General features: G+C 36.4%; 1 protein-coding gene across 6 annotated transcripts in view; it reads right to left on the bottom strand.

Moving 5' to 3' along the window:
• LOC125698489 (protein unc-13 homolog A-like) overlaps positions 1 to 19,827 on the bottom strand; it is a 46,961-nt gene extending 27,134 nt beyond the window's left edge. For 3 of the 6 annotated variants that reach the window (XR_007379202.1, XR_007379203.1, XM_048956902.1), the window contains exons 1-5: positions 19,806 to 19,827; positions 13,107 to 13,206; positions 12,592 to 12,709; positions 11,325 to 11,448; positions 8,125 to 8,260 (exon numbers count right to left, since the gene is read on the bottom strand). Coding sequence is in view for 4 of the 6 variants with exons in the window: in XM_048956902.1 (XP_048812859.1) it covers positions 8,125 to 8,260; positions 11,325 to 11,448; positions 12,592 to 12,709; positions 13,107 to 13,206; positions 19,806 to 19,812 (485 nt within the window). In the remaining 2 variants the exon portion in view is untranslated. The other 3 variants (XM_048956904.1, XM_048956905.1, XM_048956906.1) reach the window with 3 other exon arrangements.
• Positions 19,828 to 25,057: the final 5,230 nt, after the last annotated feature.

Below are 25,057 nucleotides of genomic sequence, written 5' to 3'. Positions count from 1 at the left end.
TTATTTACAGTAAAACAATGGAAGAGCTCTAAGTATTTATTTTCCCCATTTCTCGCACAAGCATTTTATTTGCAGTCACATCTATAACTCCAGTTCGTCTGTTTCAAATTCCTCTACATTTTTACAACTTTACTCTTCTCAATATATAGTTTAATCGTGCATATTTCTTTATGAAATCTGCATCCACAAACACGATCATAAAAAAACCCAGCTTTTTATTTTTCTTGCTGTACACAGTCTTCAATAATGTGAATTGTGCAATGCAAAAATGTTATAAGAACAAGCCTCTACTTCAAAGCATAACTGTGTCATTAATACACATTACTCAGTAAGAATCTTCTCTAGCTTCTTCAGTCAATATAGAGTGGAATTAAGAACAATTGTCTGCTTCTTTCTGAAAATTGAAAATTTTCAATATAAAAAAAAAAAATCCAGCAACAGAACCTAGATAAAGTTTCCCAGAAACTCGTTGGAATACAGCAGGACACTGGTCTTACCATGATTCATAACATCAGTGGGGAAAAAAAAATCCCCTAAGATTCACTCTAGGAATCTAATGCTCTTTATTATGTTTACCTTCCATCCAATAAGATTTGCAACATATAAGGAGTAATGAGAAGGCTGTACTATCATAGATAACTGTCATAAATATCTTTAGCATAAATTATTGAAAAAAGGAAAATACACATCTGTTGCAAATTGTTTGTAATCTGATCATATTTCAGTCCCCTTTGAACAGAACCTGACACCACAGAAAGTGGAAGGTTTTAACTCATACTTAATTCATTCCTGTAGTGTCTGTAGTTAAGTGATGTTTTCCTTGCCCTTTAGCAATTGTTGCACCATTGAACAAAGGAGCTGCCTGTCATCTCTCTACCTACAGAGCTTTTCTGACCTTGAACCTTGATATCCAAGAGAGAAAGAAATGCTTCCAACAAAGATGATTGCACTGTTCAAAACTATTTTTGAATCTACTTATAACTTTGAGTTCAGACAGAAATCAAAATATATTCAAAATATATAAAAAAATACATAAAAATATATACATCAACACGTCATATCAACTTAGTATCATTTGTTCTAAACTGCAATTTGCCTTGCCACAGGAAATTTCTTTTGTTCCCTACTTCTATTAACAGATTCACATATAGTCTGCTGGTTGTTGTGACAGTATTGCTAACTCCCTCAATATAATTGCTCAATTCCCCACATTTTTTCATCAGGCTGCAGAGTACATTTTCTCTACATACAGCTCCCAGTGAATTATCTTCTTTTCCTTGTTAGTTTTCTCACTCAAAGTCTTTCAACATATACAACTTTTAACAATTTTATTCCCACAGTTAACACAATTAGAAAAATTGAGTATGGGCATCTTACAGAATTCCATCTCTTAAACTTCAAATTTGCCATCTTTACCGTAGGTAGTAGTCTCCAGTTCTGATTTTGAACATTGACCATACTTTCTCTGCTGTGGAGAGCTACCATAGCATTCCTTAGAATTCCCTGTGAAGATTTTTTCTTAAACAGACTTTGAAATAACATTTAACTCAAGATAAACAGTTCCAGAAAACTGAAGGAAGGAGATTCTTGAAAAAAGCTGAATCTGAACTCTGCAAGGGCAGCAGAGCAAAAAGACCATTAATGAGTGTACTAATTTGAGTGACAGAGGAGAATGAAGCCTGAGGAACAATGGAATGAACTCTCAGCACTACAGTACTCTCAAAAAGGCTTAATTTTATGAAGAGTGTAAGCCACTGTTACAACAATTATCTAATATTGAAAAGATCTACCTTGCTGTAATAAAACAAAAGAATAACATCATTTATATGTAGTTTTAAATGTCTTCTATAAGGCAAAACTGAGCACCTAAAGCAGAATCTCTTTCTAATCACGATGTTTTCTATAACTCAAGTATAAAACTGCTGCCTAAGCAGACAAAATTCTCAGAGGAATGCTTTTCAACATGTGAGAGATGCTCATATTGAGGGTAGATTTCTTGGTGGGAGCTTGCTGTGAACAGCGATCGTACCCTGCCATTGGAATGCACAACTATTAAAGTTACTCAGGGAAAAAAAAGCTTAAGTAGAAAAGCAAGCCAAAGCACAGCTGCAACAATAACTAACCAAGATTCCTGATTCTTTCAGACTATTCTGACAATATGGTTTGTTTTTCTATTCTTAGGGTACTTTCTATAAAGATGATTTTTTTTCAAGCAAACACCATCAAGCATTCAATACTGCAATACCATCTTAGAGCAAAAATGCAAGTTTAAATCAGATGAAGGTCAATTAAGATAGACATGCAACAGCTATTGCTAATACTTGGTCTGAGGCCATCTTGCTTAGAGTTTTTGGTGGCTATCCATTGTTTATTTTTTCAATACTTCAAGTTCAGATCAGTTCTTACTTTCCCACTGGACGAAAAAAGAAAATCACATTTTCTACTTGCATTTGGAAGAACACGACTGGAAAACAGTAATTTAGACCAAAGGAAAATAGCACACAATAACAGTGTATTATGAAAGCACTGCCCATAACACGCAGCATGCAGATCCCACCATGCTAAATACTACAGAAATAAATAAAAAAATATTGGTTTTCATCCTGAATACCTGCCTATTGTTCCGTTTGTGTAAACTAGAAGATGGCACTCATTTTCTCGTTCCATATACAATGAAGTTCCACACATGCCCACTATAGTTTCTGTATCAAAGCTCAGTCACTATTCTGAAAACAGATCTGATATAGCTCAATTATTTATAATTGAGATCTAGAATTATTTTTCCTCATTAGTTGTGGTTTTGAGGAGGAATGCAAGAGTAAGTATTTAATATTAATCTTTTTTAGAGAATTGGGTAATTCTTGTCCCTAAGGCTGTAACTTGGCAAACCTAGCAAGTAAATCTCATTGCTTTCCATGAGGCTATTAAATCTCAGTGCTGACTGAATTGCTCAGATATTGCTGATGGACAGAGTGCATTTGGGTGACATTTCTCAGTGTCTAAGGACATTTTAAGCAAGTGCTTTTAAAAAGAAGTTTGTCATTTTTAATCCAATATTTAAAGTTCAAGGATCAGAAGCATGTCTAGTCAATTCATGGTCTGACTGAACCTTACCCAAACACTTTAAAGTAGAAGTAGGCTGCAAACATGCTTACTAGATAAAGTCTCTTTCAAATCTTTTGTTTTTGGAACAGCAATGTGCTTTCCTAGGACGTTTTCAAAGAACTTGTGTCCAAGACAACTGAAATGGTGGATATATATCTCTGAAACAGGAAGAATCCAATTCAGATTCAGCGGCCTTCAGACGCCACTTGAGATGAGCCCAGGCGTTCTAAAGGCCGTATGAAACATCTGCTATACATGGAACTGTGTTACCACAGGGAATATTACATAACACTTGTTTAGAAAGAATAAAGTCTTCCACAAAATCTCATGTTATAAGACGCCTTTCACAACCCTCCAGAACAGATGAAGCTGTTGTCCTTGGATGTGATGGCTTTGTTCTTTAAGTGTGTTGAAAATAATACAGTATCAGTCCTAAGAAAGCAAAGCTCAATGATCCAACTGGAGCAATGCAGTGCACGTGGAATGCAATCACAACACACCTTGATTTTAGAAAAACTGCCTCAGAATAGCAATTAAATGCAAAAAAAACAATCACCAAAATACACTTGAAGATATCAGCTGACCTTTTTTTCTTGGGGGGGGGGAGCAGGGAGGGAAGTGGGGGGCAGTAAGGGGTAGGTGCATGAGGGCTTACTCCTTTTTGGCAGCAAACATGAAATGAAACAATACGCATCATGGAATAACAGTTATTCTTAGCTGTATACTCTGTAACTGTAACTCTGAGGAACAAGATCACAACAGAAAACCTATGTGGACAAACATCTGTTTAAACAGCTGTGGGTACATAATGGAAACATGTCTTTCATCTCAGAAGTTCCTTATGAGTAGCAAAGAAGTAGAAGCAGAAATTTTCACAGTTTATCAACAACTTTCTGCCTGCTCTGCATTCTTTTGTCATCTGTATGTGAATAACTAAGCAGCTTACTGGACAAATGGCTGTAAAGCAATCACTTCAAATGAATTCAGACCTTAGTAAATACTAATCCCATAGAAGCAAGTCTTCCTTATTTTTAAATATGTTTAAGAGACTGCATGCCTTTCAGGATGTTTCAAACTTAAAAAAAAAAAAAAACCTTTTAAAACTCAATTTATCACATTTAAGCATTCTTTTCAGTTTTCAACTATGTTATAAATAATCAGTATGTTACTATCTAATCACCTTGGTTTAATGAATACTATTTTAACAAAGTTCTTGTCTAAATCAACACAGAGATAATGCTTCCCAGTTTTGGTAGTACACCTCTCTAACACTCAGCAGTTCATCTCATACACATTAGTTCAGAAAACACAAAATCAGAAAACCAAATGCTGTAGAACCAAATACTCAGGCCCAACTTTGTCCTTCAGGTTTACATAGGCCTGCTGTGGTTTTGTTATGCATTCATATATTCATACTGGAAATAAAGGATATGCATACATCTACCCAGATGTCAGTGCAGGTGGAATAATAAACCTGAAGAACAACTTTTTTTTTGTTATTTCTTATATATAAATCAGCAAGTCCTTTTCATTGTCATATGATTTATATTTCTGCATTGAGAACACGTTAAAGATTTTTGTTTTACAATAATATTCATCTGTGTTACTCTAATGCTTTAGACTTCATTTAATTTTTGTTGGTTTGGACATGCACCTTGTCAATGCAATGCCTTTTGTTTCAGTTTGTGATTCACAACTGTGCTGTACTTTTGTTCAACTGATTAGCTGTTGACCCCAGCATTAACACTATCTAACATATTAGATTAGTATTTTTAAAATACTGCATTTTTAACACTTCCTAAATCTGAATAACTAAGTTCTTTCATAAATAGGACAAAAGCCTATATATTGCTCAGCATTTATTTAGTGTACCTTTTCACTGTAGTTCTTTTGTTTCAAACAGTAGTCATACAGTTTAAGAAACAGACTGTTCTGATTATTCTGCATTATGAATTGATTAAAGGATTCATTTCAATTCTAAGAATATTTCTATCCTAGAGCATCAGTTAAATGAAGCATCTCCCGAAGAGATACCATAAACTTAGCAGATACAAACATCTCTCGTGCAATTTTTAGCCTTCATATGTTTTAGGTTGCAAGGATCCCGGTACTGCACAGATGTTTTTTATCCCAGTATACCTCCTCTGTGCATAGAATGTATGGTTTTCATGTAAAGATCTTTATGAATTCAATCTTTCAATCTGGTATGTACTTAAGTCAATTATCTACAGTACTAACTCCTCTCCTTAGGGCAACATCATCACATTCTGTTAATGTAGCAGATTGATATGTTAAGTACACAAAGGAAGCATACATACTGTATATGTGTCATTGTACTGAATTGTATATTCAGCATAATTGAAGAGTACCTCATACTTATACACGTACCTTCCCTAAAGTATCAGCAGACAATTACATGAAAAGCTTATTCACTATGACGTTCTTCAGAATTTGTATTTTAAAATTATATGCTGTTTTCCAGACATTCTGTTGTAAAAAACACATGGCTAGAAATATATGTAGAACATCGCAATGTATCTCAACGACAGAAAAATTACCATGATATCCATATTCTGGCTAGCACCAGAATTGAGCAATAGATACTAACCCCACAGACAAAATGAAAACATTGATTTCTCATATGGTAACTATACACAGCCAAATGTGTTTAGTTTATGACTTGCAGGAAAAAGTTGATCAGTTACACTAAATTAGCAGTCTATATCCAGAGTCAACAGCCATAAACACTGTACGCATGGAAGTCCAAAGGACTGACAAACCAGGGTAAAGAATGGACTAATATAAAGAATAGAAAGTGAGCTTTATACACAGAAAACCTTAAGTATTTACAGGATACAATCAATTTGGTGCATTCACAACAAAATCTAATTTAATTACTCATCACAGGGTTATCTGATGTATTTCATTAGTACAAATGTAGGGTTTTTTTTTTTTAATATGTAAATCACAGCTATTTTAATCTTTAAAACTAGTATAACCTTTCTGGATAATCTTTGAAAGATGCCTCTAAGTATATGAAAACATTTCCGTTTTAAATTATTACCTTGTAATTTACTGATAATTCTTAATTTAGTAACACAAAAGCTAATTCAAAAAGATCATCTGGGACAAAAAGGCTAAGGAAATAATTTCGTTATCAGGACAGATTAAGTTACTTTCATTTAGATTAATCTGCTCAGGGCTCAGATCTGTTGAAAAAGATGCGCCAGCCCAGACAATATGTTAATGACTGCACACATTCTTAGAAAAACAAAGTGAAACTGCTCTTGAATTACTGACATTCCTCACACTAAGGATGCAGTTGTACTTATCCACTAATATGCTGCAGGAGTTTGCTGGTAAATGCAAAAAGAAAAGATAACAACCAGAAAAATAATGCTGTTAGCACCCTGCATATGTATACTTTCTACTCATGAGCTTGATCACCTTTTTTGCTAACTCGTGCTTAGCAGTAATTCTTTGTTGAACCTACGTCAGAACTACAGCTTTTACCATACATGAAGAGGTCTTAAGTATGTACACGTTATACCTTCAGAGAATACATCCCTTAATAATGCAATAGCTTCTGTCTTCTCTCTGACAGCAAACACTGCAAGTTTCTGAATTTTTAACACCACTGAAGTAACCTCAATGTTTAGCCACATAGAGCTTTGCACCAGAGCATAATAAAAATCAACTGTCTGTCGACTTTGCTGTCCCACTTAAGCACTCTTAGAAATACTTACATTTTTCCTACAGTTATCAGCTTTAACACCTTCTACACTTCAAAATTAAGCATCATGCAGGCAGCATACTGCTTTTGAACCACAAACCAGAAAATAAGGATAATGCAAACAGCAGTAACAGACTGTTTAATTCCTCCTGTTGCAAGAGAGATCGATTCACAGTTCTGTGAGAAACTTTACCTGTTCCATGCTTCAGTGTGCATCTCATTATTTAGACTTGTTGAGCCTCTGACAAAACGCTGGAGTAAGCAATGTCTGCCCCTGCTCATTCCTATTGTTTTTTCATGCTGCCACAAAACATTTGAGCATCTGCCAAGTCAAATGGGCTACAGAGCTGGGCTGAATGAAAATTAACCTGGCAAAACATGCTCCATTTACATACAGAATGGTTCCCCAGGCTGCTTTATTGACTGGCTATATAAACTGTTGTGATGACCTGGAGAAAGGGGGGCAAAACAAGGAACAGTGGTAATCACTGGCAGAGAGGAGAAAAAGATTCCAGTCATCTCTGAACCTACTTGATTCACTAGACAGGCAAAAAAAACCTAATCAAGTGAGAAATGGTGCGGCTTGTTTTTTGATTCAGAAAAAGGCTGAGTCCATTCCAACAAACAACAGTTCCAGAAGTGATGAAGATCAGGAAATGGGATTAACTACCTGGTGACAACAAGAAGGAAATGCAAGAGTAGGAGGAGTTGGAAACAGGGATGGGTCATGAGAATGACTTCCAGTTCTAGTGAGATGTTCCTTAATTTGAAAGAAAATTACTATATATTTATCATTAAAAATCTAATGACTGACTGTATTGTCTTTAAAATAGTGTCCTTTAAAAGCATCACCATAAATTAAGGTGAACAAATTTGTGCTTCTGAAGCTATCTGTACATAAGCATGTATAGAGTCTCTTGCACAGATTCTAAAGTGTTTACTGCTTTTGTATCAGTAACAGAGGACTGTTTTATAAGGACTTCCCAAATAAGTATTTCTTATGCACTTCTAGTGCCTATATTTTTATCAGACTAAAATCCCCTTTCCTGACAACCTGTGATTCAATGAGAAAATACAGCAGGAAACTGTATTCTTCACACTTCCAATAAAATATAAAGATATTATACTCTGTCCTACCATAAAGATAAAAAGGTGTTTTTTCTATAGCTTTATATAGGTTAATGAAACTTCCAGACACATACTTGCTTAAATTAACTGCGTATCATTGAATGTCACTCAAATTAAAAATAAATATGATACTTGCTTGATATAACAAATTAACATACCTTAACTTGTTTTCTTGTTTGATGAGACCACTTTCCAGCAATGACAGACCATCATATGCATCTTTATGTGAATGTTTTGTTCCTTGAAGTAACATCCCCCTATTGCAGCCTCTGTAATCTACATCTTCATGCACATCTGAGGAGGAGAAATATAGAAATATTTCCATCCATCTTAAGAAATGAAGGAGCTTCTAAAATAAGTGAATATTTACCCATAAACAATAAACTTGATAGTTGAGAATCAATGAAGTTCATAACAAAATACTACTATAATTAAATTCAATTTTCTCAAGAAAAGCAGAAATGCTTTCAAGACCTACAACAATAATCATCTTCTGTCTGTTGCTCTGAAAACATTACCTAACCTTAACCTAAGCTAGTTCCCTTTATGACACACAATCTTAGGAAAGGATTATTCCAAAACTGAAAAGAGAATTAGTGTTGATAATGGAAGAAGTCAAAACCTTAATCTTCCAGTACTGCTCTTTAACTGTCCTTATACCTCTTCTGTGTCCATGCATAGCACTCAAATTTTTTATTTTTTTATTTTTATTTTTAGAAAAAACCATCATTTTTTCTTTAACTCTATTTGCTATTGGCCTAGAACCATCCTTGTTTCTAGTTATTCCTTTGGAGGAACCTATTAAGTCTCAACTGCAATGAGAATCTGTTATTTCCTGCTTTTTATTCCACTAACCATCATATGAGCTTTAGTGAATAAAAAAATTCCATCTGATCCCAAACCTGAAAAGTTTCACTTTCATAATGCTTAGAAAAATTCCTGTGCCCTTCTCTTCCATTTTTTGATACTTTTTTTGTGTGCTAGGTACTGTATTTTGATCCATTTCTTCTCACAGTTTATTTCATTACCTGCCAAAGATGATAATATTTAAGTAATATTTTGCTCATAATAAAAGCAACACCATTGTGAAACAAAGGTAAGTTGAAGAAAACACTCTGGAAAAAAAAAAAAAAAAAAAAAAAAAAAGAGATCCTGTGGCTTTCCAACTGCATAAATTAATGCCAACTTTTAGGCTGGTTACACACATACGAATTAAAGCAGAAACTGAGGCATTTCATATTTGGAATTTCATACTTTGAGGCAAGAGTTTTCACAAACATTGATTTTTTCAGGACCACGCTTTAAGCAAATAAAAAAACACTATGAAAAAATCTGTTTTGCCTGTTAATTCCTTGGTGATAACTCATGAGGTTACAGCCCAGGGGATGTTCAGTAGGCTACTTGTCACACAAATGACTTCAAGAATTATAGCTATTGCCAAATCCATTTCATTTAAATGAAATTATCTCCATCCTCTTCTGTTTGTATTGTGCCACGTTAAATCTTTTGGAAGATACACTCCACTTTACACTATATACATGGAGTGCTTCAGAGATCAAACCCTTAAGGGAAACTTGCAGGTTTAACTGATTTTCAGGAGGTCCTTGCTCATGCTTGTATTCCTACTCACAAGACAAAAACATTTCTTAAGTATGAGCTCAACACAACTGCTGAGTTTCTAGCTAAAGATATTCAGTGTTCAGCCTAAAGTAATATAATGAAACAGCAAAACTTGTTTAAATGTATTTAAACAATCACAAGTTCATCTTTGACCTAATGTTTCTATAATTTGTTATCAAAAAACCAGTGGCTTCATATGCTTGGCACTTCACATTCATTGTATTTTCAGCTATACACAGACCCATGCTGTTTTACAAGATCATGCTTTTCTAAGACTTTACAGCCTGCTTTTGGGTGTAAACAAAAAAATTCCTTATATTTTTATACTTATGGAATGCAGGTCCAGTTAGAGAAAAATAAGAGGCTTCTTACTGTGAATTTGAATGCAAAATTCAAATTTGAGATTCCCATTTTACTTAGTGCTTTTACAGAATAAGGTGAAATGACCACTTGTTACTACCAAGAGTAGCATTAACTTATGGAAAAAAAAGCACCCATTAATAAAAGTTATTCAATACTAAAAGCAGTAATCCAATTCCACAAAATCACAAGTTAAGAAAAGCATTGGAGGGCTCTTATTTCTACTGAACGTTATTTTTTCTTCCACAGATGAAGTATTGACATTCTCAAAGTCAAAGACAGATTCTCAGTTGATGATAGCTGAACTAAAGTCATTCGACAGAATAAGTAATCAAAATGTAATGATTCATTTAAACTCCAGGTAGGGGGGTGAAAATTAACATCTAGCTTTCTCAGTACCAGACAGAATGCTTCTAAGTGCACCCTCTGCAAGGAGAACTATGATGTAAGAGTGACCTCTACAGGATTTCCTCAGCACTCTATCTACAGTACTGGGGACAGTCTAAGACCCTATTTCTTTCAAATTTATTTATTTGGTAGCAGTACACTGACATTCCTGCTTAGTAGCGGCCTGAAATCATTAACAACATGAATTTGGAGCTTGCAAATACAATTAGAGATTGTTGGGCTTCCCCCCCCCCCAAAGACATCCATCAGGTTTCTACACAGGAAAGCTGTACTTATACAAAGGAGATTTCAACAAGTATGCAATATACATCATAAATTCCAGTTGTATCAGTTTCTCTCCTTTTATAATAAGTATTTTACTGATATTGAGCATACTGTCTTTTTCTGCAATCATCTTTATAGCCCACTATTGCTTTTTACTAGTGATCTGTTTTTGTTTGTTTGTTTTTTGTTTGTTTGATATATATATATATATATACACACAGAGATACACAGAGATACACAGAGATACACAGAGATACACAGAGATACACAGAGATACACAGAGATACACAGAGATACACAGAGATACACAGAGATACACAGAGATACACAGAGATACACAGAGATACACAGAGATACACAGAGAAGCAGTCACAAAGGAGCACAACCAAAGAGCAAGGAAGGAAATCCTACACTGAAAATTGTGGAAGGTCAATGGGGAAAAAAACAAACAGAAAAAAAACACAAAAAACACAATGTTAAGATGACTTGACTTAGCTTTTGAAATGCTATATGATGCTTTCATGACAAATAACCATTTAAAAATCTATAGAAAAGTTACCATTTGACTCTATTTTAGGAATTTAAAGTAGAACAGAATGGTTTAAGAACTGGCATTGAAAGGTACTTCTCAGTATCTCCATATAAATTTTTTTGACAATGGTATTTGCAGATGCTTCCCTTCCATCCTTCCCAGTCTTTAACTCACCAAATGGTATTGCAAAGTAGACGTCCAGTAAGAGCTCATGTGAAGTTGGGGTTTTTGTGCCTTGAATCTCAATTCCATTCTTTATTACTTTGGAATGCAGCGTCCACCAGGCACCTGGACCTTCCTAGGAAAAATATTCAAAAAATATGCCTACAGAGGATTTTAAGCATTATCCATCCAGTTGCCCTTAATTCAATGTGAATACCTTTATGACACCTTACTTCCCCTACTCCCTGCCCTTATTCTTTAAGTAGAATCATCAAAATGTCAGTTTGTATAGATGTTATTTTCTATGGAGAGATGGCTATGAAACTTATCAGGGGGATGCTGTAAGGAAGCTTTTCTGGTTTACTCTCCTTTAACTTATCACTTAACTCTTCACAGGGAAAAAAAAAAAAGAAGAACAAAGCTTATACTGAGGGACAGAGTAATTACTAGGCCAAATTATTTTTATGTGCAAGGAACAGGTGAAGGGCAGCTCAGGTGCTGAACTTAATCCATCTTCCCTAATTCAGGGTTACTTTCTTTTTAGAAAATAGACCCCACAGACTACATAGAAGAGATGCATGGGTGTGAGAATTGAGGAGTATTAGCATAAGGCATCTCTTCTTACTTTTATTCCTTTCAGACAATTTCACAGCACTTGCAGTTTGCTTCAGTATTTACTTACTCCTTGAAATCTTTCTCTTGATTTTCTAGCCTGAGAGCAAGCATGGTTACTCCAGTGGCTAAATGTGACTGTGCTAGATACTTAACTTCTGGGACTGATGGGTTTTCTCCACTTACATTTCTCTATGCCTTCATTATAATATTTCCTTCCTTATTACCATAAAGCAAATTTCTCTTCCCCTCTATGACACGGCAGTTGATTCCCACAGGACAGCACAACAGGGTTTTTCTGGCCATTTTAACAGATTCTTATTCCAGGTCACACAGTGAAAAGTCAGGCCAGGAACAGCAATTTGAAATTCCCTTGCTCAAATCCCACAGTCCAAAGTGCTCCTGCCTAATAATTAGAGTACAAATGAACTCTAACCCACTTACTGAATTACACCTGATTCTGTATGAGAGCCTGTTCTCCAGGGTATGAACAGCTAATGGATATCAGCTGTTACTGAGTCACATTTGCTCTATACCCTCAGTATTACAGACTGAAGCAAGCAGACTATAAATTTACATCAATTATGTCATTACATTAGTCTGAGACTAAAAAACCCAAGAAATTCATTGGATTTTACTCTTTTGCATTGTCACAGAGTCAACTTACGTCTGTCGCGTGTTCCACAGATGAAAGAGGAATCCATAAAACTCCTAGCATGCTATCCCAGAGCAAACCCTTCTTCCACAGTTCTACAGTGAAGCCTTTTTCACCAGCGCCAATTTCACTAAATAAAATAAAATGAATACACAAACCATTAAACTGAAAATGGTGGCCCTTTATCATAGTACCTTGAGTTAGTGTCTTACAGCACATTCAGAGGAGGTTCATATTCAGTATACCCAGAATACAAAATACCAGGCATAATATAAGCACCAGACTGGAAAAGCCAGTCAAATTGTCATTGTTCCCAAATGCTTTTTTTTTTTCCCCTCAAACTGATGCTTGAAAAAAAAATGTGGGATGATTTCCAGCTGTCAGTAGCCTTCCTAGTAAGTAGCCTATTCTACTAGAGTAATTTTTCCTTTGCTTTCACAGGTTGTAAGTTGTCTCACACAATATCAATAGCTCAGACAAAAAACACCAAAGATGCAGTCAGTGGGTAAGGACTGCCTGAAACTTACAACATGAAGTCCTGCTCCCAGCAAGGTTCACTTCCCCTTCTTTCTATTGTAGTGCCTTTCAGGTTTTGAACTTTCAAAACAACATAGGTGTCAAATGCCTCTGTAAAAGAACAAGAACAATTAGTTGCAGACCTAAATTGTTTTTATTTATTTATTTTTACTCTAAAAGCCAGAAACATTCAATTTGAAGGTTACAGAGACTTCACTATTTCTCCATAGTCCAATCATATTTCATCATAGTCCAATCATTTCTCCAATCAGGTTCAGTGATTGCTTTCAAACACATGGACTTGAAGAAGGAAATCCTTATAATGATATTATATGATATATATATGATATTCTAATAGGAAAATCCCATTACAGGTAGGAAATAATGTAATCCTAGATGCAAGCAATTGTTTAGGGATCAGATTCCAGACATGACTTCCCAGATTATTTACCAATTCCCCCGACAGATTTTGTATGAAACCAGCATGTACTCTTCACAAATTTTCTTCCATTTTCAAGTGATACAATAATATTGGTGATTGACTATTTGGCATTCACATTCAAGTAAGGCACAACCAAAAACTTGTCATGATGCAGTTCTGTCATGTCTTTGTGTGGTAATCTAGTTCTGTCTGTAGTTACAGGTGTTAAATACGATTCAGATATTGTCCCAAAGAAACTCAAACACTTTTCTAAAATAATAATAAAAAGGGACTTAAATAGCTGGCAGATAAAACTGAAATTTTCAAACTATCACTGACAGAAAAGCAGACCTATTCTGCCATTCTGGGCCTGTTGCTCCCTACTCCAGGAGGAAGATGAGTATAAACAGCTACATTCTCACTCTTTCCCATAGTGGGACAGGGAAAAGAATCAGAAAGGTAATAGTGAGAAAGCTTATAAATTGAGAGTAAGGACAGTTTATTAGGTCAAGCAAAAGTTGTGCCTGCAAGGAAAGCAAAACAAGTTCTTCACTTCTTCCTGTCTGCACACAGCTGTTCAGCCACCTCCAGGAAAGCAGGATTCACAACTAATAACAGTTTCTTTTCAAGTCAAAATGCCATAGCTCCAGACATCCTTCATTTCCTCTGCCTTTACCTCAGCTTTTATTGAGGAACACAACATTGTAAGTTACGGAATGCCCCTTTGGAAGAATCCTTGTGGTTATGTTCCCTCAACCTCTTGCGTGCACTCCAGCCTCCTCAATAGCATTGTGGCACCAGAAGTAGGAACACTCTAAATACTCTGTAAGCACTGCTCTGCAAAAACTGAAACATTTTGTTTCCACCATTATTTCAAATCAAAAATCCAGAACACAGCACCACACAAAGCTCTGTGAAGAAAACTAACTCTACTCCAGGCAAACCCACAACAAGGCATCCCACAGAAATCTAAGGTGTAAGAGGGCATACTGTGTTGTCTTGATTTATGGAGCTGAGCTGTTCAGAAAGTCTTTTCAGCCAGCATGCATGGAACAAGCATTGTTAGCCTCCAATATTCTACAAATGGATGAACACCAGCAATTTAAAGAAAACCTACTGTCAAGGTATACATTAGATATTGGCAAGAAACAAGTTGTTTTTGAGCTGGCTGTATTAACAAAGGTCAATCAGCCACCAAGCAAGAGGGAAGCTGTTTCCATCTACAATGGTCTCCTGAATGGGTTGTCTTAAATTACATTGCAATTACCAAAACGCATGAAGGAGAAGGGCAACCTCTTTGCCTCTGTCTGCTTACCCTCTACGTGTATCTTATTAGTTAGGACTGATAATATTTGACAAAAGGAATAAAAGGTATTAAGTAATGATTTCTTCCAAAGAAAACCAACAGCTGTCAATATTTTCTGTAATGTAGCACATCACTGTTCTCAAACATTTTATTCTTACTTTAAACACACTGTTGACAAAGTCAGTACAGATGTAGAAGAACAGCAGCTTATTTTTGAGAAATGGTGTCAACAATGCATGATTCCCATACTATCCTATTACTCCATTTAATAGAGATGAAGGGTGAAATTTGCAAAACCTTTTGTAGCTGCAAAATGAAAATATGGTTTGGAAGCTTGCAGCTTAAGTTGTGAGAAATTTTCAAAACAAATTCCCATTAAATCATTTTGCTAAAAAACAACAACCTGAAACATTTGATCCAACATCTTTGAACACCTGCACCCATTTCTAAACTTAGGAAGAAACAACTCCACAGCAATCCCACCCAAAATAAAAATTCATCTCCTTTAAAGGAAGCAATAGAGAAGATAGAGCAATGAACCATACTACCACTGAAAATAGTGATAAATCCTGATTACTTTTATCTTTCCCAGCTCATTTTCTAGCATAAAAACTAAAGAAATCTGTCTACCTGCATTATCATTTTTCCTTACTTGAAAATTTGTCATCTGCCCTTTAGAACTACTGTTTCTCCAAGAGCTCCATGGCCTCTCTAGCTTTTCTCTGGATACAGACACTGCCTTTCAGTGCTTTATCACTAGTTAGTCTTCTTTAGATTTCATGGGTTATGTTCAGTAACAAAATACAAGAGCCGCCTTCCACATTACAGCAGACGGTGCATTCTCCTCCAAGAATAACTGTCAAAACAGACTGTTGTTACTCAGCTACTCCAGTAGTAGAAAGGAGTCACAGATTTTGTTTACACACAACCAACTCTGCTTCCACAAATCTATTACTGCAATTCTCAATCAAAAATGGGAGCCTTTGGTCAATGCTGTGCGAGAAAAGAAAGCGAAGTTAAATAGCTTCTCTTGATTCGTGACCAGTTTAGACCAAATTAAGTAAAATTACTTTTTAAAATGGGAATATCTTAACTTTATTGAAAGAAAATCATTAGCAACTTAAAATAACAAATTGTTAGAGTCCATAGCTTTTTAATTTTTATCTTTAAAGTACTTTATTTCCTCAGTTGTTTTGTACTGAACTCCTGTTGAGATGCATGGCAGTCACTTAGTTTACTATGAACTACATGAAATAAAATTACAGCAGAAACTTAAAGGGAATTCAGACTTACCAGCTGCTTTATCCAACCTTCCTTTTTTAACTATAAAAGAAAAAAAGATTTCATACCTTGATATTATACAATTAATAATATTATTTTTTTTAAGGAAAACAATGCTATTTCAATGGTTTAAAAAAAAAAAACAACAAAGTAGACACTTCCACATATAAACATCACTGTAATATTATTTCTTAAAACACTTTTGGAAAAAAATGATAAAGTTTGTTTTACAGCTTATTAAATATATGGATCCCATATAAAGGTAGAATGGAGACTGGATTGTTCTTTATTGTCCACTACCCTTCACTTCATAATGACAGCTCAAAATTCTAAGTAGAATTAACATAAAGCTCACAGCTTTCACATAATCTAAGCTAATGTCTAGCAGCCTATTAAGTAGTACTTCTCATTCAGTATTTATTCTGCCTGCTAGAAAAGACATGCTGCAGCAAACACTTCACCAATTTAAAAACTTGCATCTTGAATTTTGATTCATTTATTTTACAGCTGTAAGTTCCACTCTGTAGTGTCACTCCCACTTCCCTGGAACCAATTGTGCTGCGATTGACATAGATTCTTCCTACACATGGAAACCTGCTCGTTACCTCAGATCTGGTATATGACTATTAAATATCATTTAATTTAGTCTTTAATCCAAATAAACATTATTTTTCCTGCCCTATCAGCACATGCAAGCCAGTTCAGATATATTTGACTGAAGCAACACTGCAGCCCTGCTATTTTCACTTGTATCATGCATTTCAGTGGTATAATTTTGATTTAATTCCAATAAATTTTAAAAAGCAAATTTTAAATATTTAGCTTTATACTATTGAGGTCCCCATAGCTTAGACCTATTTTTGACATCCACCTGCTTATCTACCTAAATACCCTCAAGTGCTCTGTGGAATTGCTACCTACTTATAAAACGTCTACCTAAACAATTTCACTGTGTTCTGCATAGTAAGATTTCTTTCACTTTCAGGGCAAACAGAGAGACTGTCAAACTGTCACCAAGCCACAGGCAGACTGGGGCTCCAAACTCTGCAGCAGTTTGATCACACTGCAAGAGCACAGGATTTACACACAGTGCTTGCTTGACTTCCCTTGAAGAAAGCACTACAAGGAGGATCCCCCCCTTCACATAAACAAACAATGCACCCAGTCTCTGAAGGTGCCTCAAATAGCCACTACTAAATTTGTTGTACAGGAGAAGAAGCCTGCTTGATAAGAAAAACCTACCTTTTACAGAGAGAAGTTCCATTCCAGAAGGAAGGTAATTTAGGAGACAACTTTAAATAGTTTGTCTGGGTGAACATTAAATTACACTTCACCTCCTGTTCCTTCAGTTCAAGCGTGTTACGTGTTTTACTTTTCTTACACACTCCTCCCATGTTTTACATGGAGAAAATCCAGCCAATTAAAAGACCAGTGACAAATTCTTTCTGCTTCAATAAACACCCAGAGATGGAAAAGGAATGGAAAAATTACAGCTGTTTCCTCTCCCTCATTTCCTCAGCGTCTATCTGACATACACAGCTGCCTCCAGTCTAAATAACATTTCTGAATGCCATCTCTGTCCAGCAATAACAAACATGGCAAAATGATTTTACTAGGAACAAACTCTGGGATTTCTTGAACTTTCATTTTTAATACTTTGTTGAAAAAACTAAAGTATTCTACACATTGGTTCACACAGTCAGAACTTCTATTTTTCTGCATTATCTACAGCTATGTAAAAGTAGGCTTAATTTACTAAAACAAAAAGCAAATAAATATCACAGAGACAAGCTTAATTTTAATGCACCCCATGAACCCGTAATTCCATTGTTATACCTGGTTACTTTGCATTGATAAGAAATAATCTGTCACAGTGATCTTTGACTTTGAAACCACGCTCAAAACACCAAAATCACTACAAGATCTGAGGTATTTTTTTACTGTTTGTGCTTGTTAATTGGGTTATTAACGGTGCTGTTTTTCGTTTTTAAAATTGTTTTAATATATATTCCTATAGTGATGAAAAACTTGAATTTTTTCAGTCTGTACCATACAATCTGGTTTTTGTTCTTAGGTCTTAAGTAGAGAAATCAGATCCTCAAGGCAGAAAAGGAGACTTAGACCTTTCAGCTCAGGATCTACTGAGAGGTTGTTTGAGGCTCAAGAGAAATTCAATGAAAGGTGAATGTTGAGAAAAGAGAAAGAAGCCACTGGGGGAAATTTATCAGTGTTTATAAACACAGGAGATAGTGAGCCCAACTTTTCTCATTGTTCCCTAACAACAGGACAGGAGATAATAAGCACAAATTTTAATTACTTCATCTGAACAGTACAAATATTTTATCATGAAGGTAATTTAATAATGAGGTTTGTCCAGAGACACAATCAAATATGGTGCAGAACTTGCTCCATGAAAGTCTGCATTCACTCTGCAGGATGTACCTGGCCTTTGTTTTGGTACCATGTAAGTGTCTAACACTGGCTTTAGTTTTATACTACTATATTATAATGTAAAGCTGTCACAGTTACTTTTCAGACTAATATGCTTGCACTTCTCTGCCTGGAATGTCATTTATTTGAACAAGTTGCCCAGAGACAGACTTATGCAAAAAAAAAATGGAGTTCCAGTGAAATTAGCACAGCTAGGTCTAGCATTCAATAGAGAATCCAATTCTGATGTCAAATTTGGACCAAATTACGAAGCATTTGCTCAAAACAGAGGTGTAATCACTGTTCTCCAGCATTTTGACTTCTGCACAACATGCATATAAGCATATAATTTGAAAAGCTCAGCCAGCACAGACACTGAAAAAAAATCTAGAAAATAATTTCAGTGAGTAATCACAAAAACAACAGAAAAAGACCAAGAAACCCACCCATGAAGGACCATCACAAGAAAGATTACATTTACAGATGGAAGCAAGCTACTAATGGAAAATACGTGCAATTAAATCTTCCAGTTCCCTAATTAGTTTCTTGAATACTTGGGTTCCAGCAGCTCCAAGTCATTGTTTATTTGCCATGATGTCAAAGCAACTAGGAAAACTGCTACGATTACATAGCAGGAAATACACAGAGACTACCTGAACACAAGCAGAGCATTGCTATGTATTGAAGATATGTTTAGCATAGACAGCCTTTCACTTTGAAAAAGCATTACACTTAACAAAACAGCAGAGCTCTGAGCAGAAACAAGCAGTCAGGACAGCATTTGGCTGAAGGACAAGAGCAGAAGCTGCAATGTGACAAGTGTTTCACTAGTCAGTAGTTTCAGTGCATTCAAGTAAATATCTCATCACTTAGTCATTCCTTCCCCTACATTCTCCTCCATTTTATCATTTCTTAATGCCTGAAATAACAGGTTCTCAAAATGCAGATCTGTGTCTAGAATCAAGAATGCAGGAAAATATTTTAAAAAGTACAGAATTGCCTTGCATTTCTAGTCAAACTATGTAAAAACCACAATGGGTAAAAAGTATAAACAGAGAACAAGGTACAATGCTTCTATTAAGATATCAAGCTGATACTAGACATCACTGAGTGACCTTCTGTAAAGCATATGGAAATCTGTTCTGTTGCTTTTTGTTTTTTAGCAGTACCTTTGTTACAGTATTTATTTGTACTGACTTAAATTGCACATAATAACAATTTGGAGCTGCTCAGCATTGAAAGCAAGGAGGTTTCAGTTTAATTATTACCTACTTGGCATTAGAACCACACATTGTTCTTTGCAGGAAGTTCTTTCCCTACAGGATACTTGTAATGCAACAAATATGGTCAAAAACAAATGATTTATAACACGTCTCATAAGGAGAACGAGGATCAAAGCATATTTGAGAGTGTCAGAATTTGGAAGATCACTGCTCAGTTCTCACAAGAGAAGGAAAATAAAACAAAAAAATTAAGAATTCCATGGTATAAGAAATAATATGAAGAAAACAGTGCAAAAAAACCCCAAAACTTTTAGCCAAATTTCAATTGATACTTCAGTATGGTTTGTAGGAACAGTTTCCTTGAACTGCATTTCTATATGAATATTATGAAGCCATCTTTTCTTAGCCATTCTTATTCTGAGCCACGTACAGATTGAGAAGAGAATCCCATACTGATGGTTATGTTTATGCAGCTTGGATACTCTTCAGACTGAAAGCTCCTGCAGTGATGGAGTTGTTTACAAATATGAAATCACATACTGCAGAAAGTCTGTGTAGAGGTACAGATATGCCTTAACACAAAGAAAGATAAAACTAAAAAAATAAAAAGTATATCTGCTTTTTGGCATCTATTGTCAGTCACCATTGATTTTCTAAAAAATTCTTATTTCATCATTAGTTTGATCTGTGTAAAACCAGTTGCTCCTACTGGAATTCAACTGCTCACTATCATTCCAGAGGAATAAAGGGCCAAGGCTCACCAGAGGCCCAATGAAACATTTCCAGTCTCTTCCAGGTGTTTCATACATTCTGATGTGCACAACCACAGCTACTTCCTAGACCTTTCCTTTACATTTACAGACACCTAGTGGAATGCCTGATCTGTTCTGGAGGACTGCAAGAACATGATAGAGAACAAACATCAATTGTTTCCACATCTTATTTTCCTCTTAAAACACCACTGAAATACAAACAACATGTGAAAAGCTGGCATGGGGGAGGAGGAAAAAAAAAAAAAAAAAAGCCAAATTATTTTGTGGACTCTTTTCAGGACTCTTTTGGTTTTTTTTTGGACTCTTTTCAGTGGTGAATGGAGACAGGACAAGGGGAAATGGCTGGAAAATGAGCACAGGAAGTTCTGCACAAATGTGCGCAAGAACTTCTTTACAGTGAGGTGACGGAGCACTGGAACAGGCTGCCCAGGGAGGTGGTGGAGTCTCCTTCTCTGGAGATGTTCAAGACCTGCCTGGATGCCGACCTGTGCAACCTGCTGTAGGGAACCTGCTTTGGGAGGGGGTTGGACTCAATGATCTCTGGAGGTCCCTTCCAACCCCTACAATTCTGTGATTCTGTGATTTTTTTATTTAAATATAATCCTGAAGAAAAAAATTTAGATCGTTTTTAAAATTATTTTCAATAGCGAACATAAAAGTAGTACCCTGCTTTCAAAAGATTTCTGTCTTCAGACACCCAGTTTTGTTCACTTTTAAACATGGTCTATCTCCTAAATATATATCTCAGGTGGGTGACATTTTCTTTGTTTTTACACATATAGTTATACAGTCATCCTTCTGCATTAGAGGTGGAGTGTTAGTTAGCTCTGTTGCGTCAGTAGAATTATAGTGCAAAAAAGGTACCTCCTCCAGCAACAATGAAAATAAATACAATTAAAAACAAAAATAAGCAGGCAGATAAGTCTGACAACCTTAATTGGACTATATTGGGATTTAGCAGAATGTTTTGTAAACCAGACTAAAGTTAGTTACACGTGCTGTAAGTTCCATGTGTGTGCTCTTAGTGCTTTCAAAAGTTGCCCATGTTTGGGACACTCAGGTCACATTTAAACCACATGGCCTCTTCATTTGTCTTTCCAGAACTGCAATCTTTTCAACTAGCTTTGGAATTCTTGTATTCAAGAAAAGCATTTGAACAATCAGTGTTCATCTCCTGTACATACCTCTATTTAGCAAACATAAGAGATTAGATTTCTAGCATTCCCTTTAAAAATCATCATTTCTATCTGTCTGTAACAGATCTGCACTTTCAGCCTTCGTTTCCAACACCACCTTATACCCTAAAGACAAGCACTAATATTTCCTGCCCATCTGAAAAAGGGAAGCACAAGTCTTTTTCCCATGCTTTTCCTTGCTCAAAAATATGTGAAAAGTATGTGAAAAGCTCCTGGAAACACAAATAGCTTTCATATTTGCCTTTGTCACATGATTGCACTAGATGCTATAGGGAAAGGTGCGGTTATGTTGTTCATCATGAGGAATTTTAAAGGGAAAAATGGCCCCACAAATTCTTTATGATTTACTATTAAAAAGACAAGAACTTCACATTCTTCCCTCAAGAAAACACAAAACTAAATACGTCAAACAAAACGGTTTTAAAGTAGCTTTGAGATAAAAGAAGCAAGATGTGTACTTCTACTTAAGCCTTAATCTATTTAAACACCAGTTTAACAATATCGAATTTGTTCCCTCTTTCTCAGGAAAATTAAACAGAGGTGTTTTCCTCCATCTTCTCCCCTGGCTCCCTCTAGCGTCACAAGAAGCGTATTTCAGTTCATGCCCCATCACCTCAAACAAGCAGAAACGCACGTATTAGCAACAACCACGGTACTATCATACTTTCGGACCTTGAGATGGAAGCGTTTTCTGTGGGGGGAAAGAAACAGTAAGATACATTTTTCAAACCAGAAGAGATGACATGAGATTGAACTTTGCCTTGGTTTAATCCTATACTGTGACAAGTAGCAACTTCCATTGTCTGCTCATGCAATAGTAATTTGTGAAATCACATTTATTCTCATAAAAGCACTGATTTAATCAACAGCATCCTTAAGTCTCCAGGAGAGGTGAACGAACCCAGAGCTTACCTTAGCAAAACAATAGCTCAGTTGCTACAAAACTTGACATTTATTATGTGAAATGCTGACAAAATCTGTTAATACAATAAATTCTCACTACTTGACAACTCTGTCCTAACGCAGTCTAAGCTACAACTGCTTCACACCTTGGTACATGACACCTGTCAATGCTGTTAACCCCTAATTGCTCATATTCATCTCAAAAACAAGCTTTGGTTACTAAATGAGACCATACAAATACTTTAGTTCACAGAAGCTGCATTGCTGCTCATTCAAATAAAAGGGAAAGTTCTTCTAGGGAGATGAAGATAAGAAAGCTGGAGAAATTAGTTACTGGGTTACAATAATAATAATAAATTATTGAGTTACAGTTTGGGAAAATAAGACACTGATGTAGAAGCTAGCTGCATGATGTTTCTGCATAGCCTGGTGCCCAAGTTGGCAATAAGCATAGCATTTCTGAATGAAGCACTCAGTGAACTTAAAGAAGGTCTCTTCAACAGAAGAATAAAAAAAACACACATAAGCAAAAAAAAAAAAAAGGTAAAATGAAGTGGTATGTACATCAGACAAAACTGGGAAAAGAGCTGAGTTTAGAGCACGCATCTGTAACTGAACATGAAAACAGTATTCAAGAAATAGAACTAAAAAGGACTGTAGCTTTAATGCAGGAAGTTTGCTTTCGGAGCAAAAGAAACAAACCCACAATTCACCTCCTTCAAGAGAGATTCTCCCCTTGTCCATTTCATTCACTGCATGCACCCCTATCCTCTGCACATTTTTTGACCTATTAACTGCCCTTGCCTTCTGGCTCCCAACAGTCCAGAGATCACCTTTTCTTCAGTAGAAAAAAGTGATCTCTGTTGAGCTCGAGAGCAGAATCAGTTTTAGCCACGTTCAGAAATAGCACTTGAAAGCGTCAGCAATGACACCTGACTCATACTTCACACAAACTGGGACAAGAGTTCATGTGGAAAAATGACATAAAAGTATTTCACTTGCTAAGAATAAACTACAATAAGTATGTTTTGTTTTTAGTATGACTGTTACCAAAAACACAGAAACAAGCCCAGAATAAGTACTTCTAGAAGTTTTCACATAAAATACCATATTTAATCTTATATAACTTGTAGGGATGCAATTTAACTAAACATCTCCATTCACACCGGGGCTCTATTTTCAATGGTAGTAAGTGCCATATGTGAAATCACTCAAAATGAAAAAGCATTAGAAGTATCAGAAGTTCTTTCTCACGAAGTTGTTTAGAAGAAATAAAACACATTTCCAAGTAAACGATGAATCTTGCAAAAGCTGAACTGCAGAACTAGGTGGGGGGTAGGGGGGAAGCATGCTTCAAAGTTCTACAAGTTCTACAAACTTCTTTTCTTTGTTGTTACTGACCTCCATAATGTGCTCCAGGGATGAAAACTACAATCACCAGTACAATACCAGTGTATTTTGGAACATCATTTTTTATCTCAGAGCTGATATCTTACAGAAAAAATCCCTAACAAACACACGAGCTGAATAAAACAATGATAAAAACAGCACACATAAGGCACCACAGTAGTTACTGCATTAAAATGTGAAAACTATAGGCACTAAAAAACAAGCCTCTCTCCTCTCACTCACTCGCTATTCACTTCAACCCACCTGTGCTCCCTTTAAGCCCTCAAAGCTGAGCAGCGCGTACCCCTCTGCCCCGCGCTGCTCTCAGGCGCGGTCCCCACACCTGTTTGCAATCGCGGTCGCTGTACATTTTAGTATTATTTCAATAAATGTAAAACCAAACAAAGTTAGGAAGTAGTACACCTAGAGACACAAACTCTTTAGTAACACTGGCTCCCACAGTTTTGTTTGTAGCCCTTTACACAGCTCCTTAAGAGCTTTCCAGCATCTGTGACAAACTCACAGCACACACCGAAGCCAGCCCGTACTGGATACTCACAGGAACAACTTCCAGGTCTCAGCTACATTATGCCTGCCATATAGAACAAGAAAAGCTCACGAACCAGCACCACACTCACCTACTTGCTTCTCTCCTCTCGCTCACTCTCTAATCGCTTCAACCCACCTAAGCTCCCTTTAAGCCCTCGAAGCTGAGCAGCGCGTACCCCCCGCCCCGCGCTGCCCTCAGGCGCGGTCCCCACACCTGTTTGGAATCACGGTCCCTCACAGCGCCCCCCTGGGAGCCCACAGCGGCCGCTCCGCGCCCCGCCCGCCCCTCACGGAACACCTGCGTCCTGCTGCCGCGAGCAGAAGCACAATACCTCTCTGCCCTGTGCGGTAGTTAAACATCACCTGTGCTCCATCACCGGCTGGGGGAGCTCCGAGGGGCGGGCGCTCACCTGTCGGACCTGCCCTGGTTGGGGCGCGACCTCGCCTCATTAGCGAGGGGCGGGTGGACAGACGAGCTGTTTTCGAGTCGC

This window comes from Lagopus muta, chromosome 10 (genome assembly GCF_023343835.1).
Source record: "Lagopus muta isolate bLagMut1 chromosome 10, bLagMut1 primary, whole genome shotgun sequence".
Lineage (NCBI taxonomy): Eukaryota > Metazoa > Chordata > Aves > Galliformes > Phasianidae > Lagopus > Lagopus muta.
This window is presented reverse-complemented; position numbering and strand designations above follow the sequence as displayed.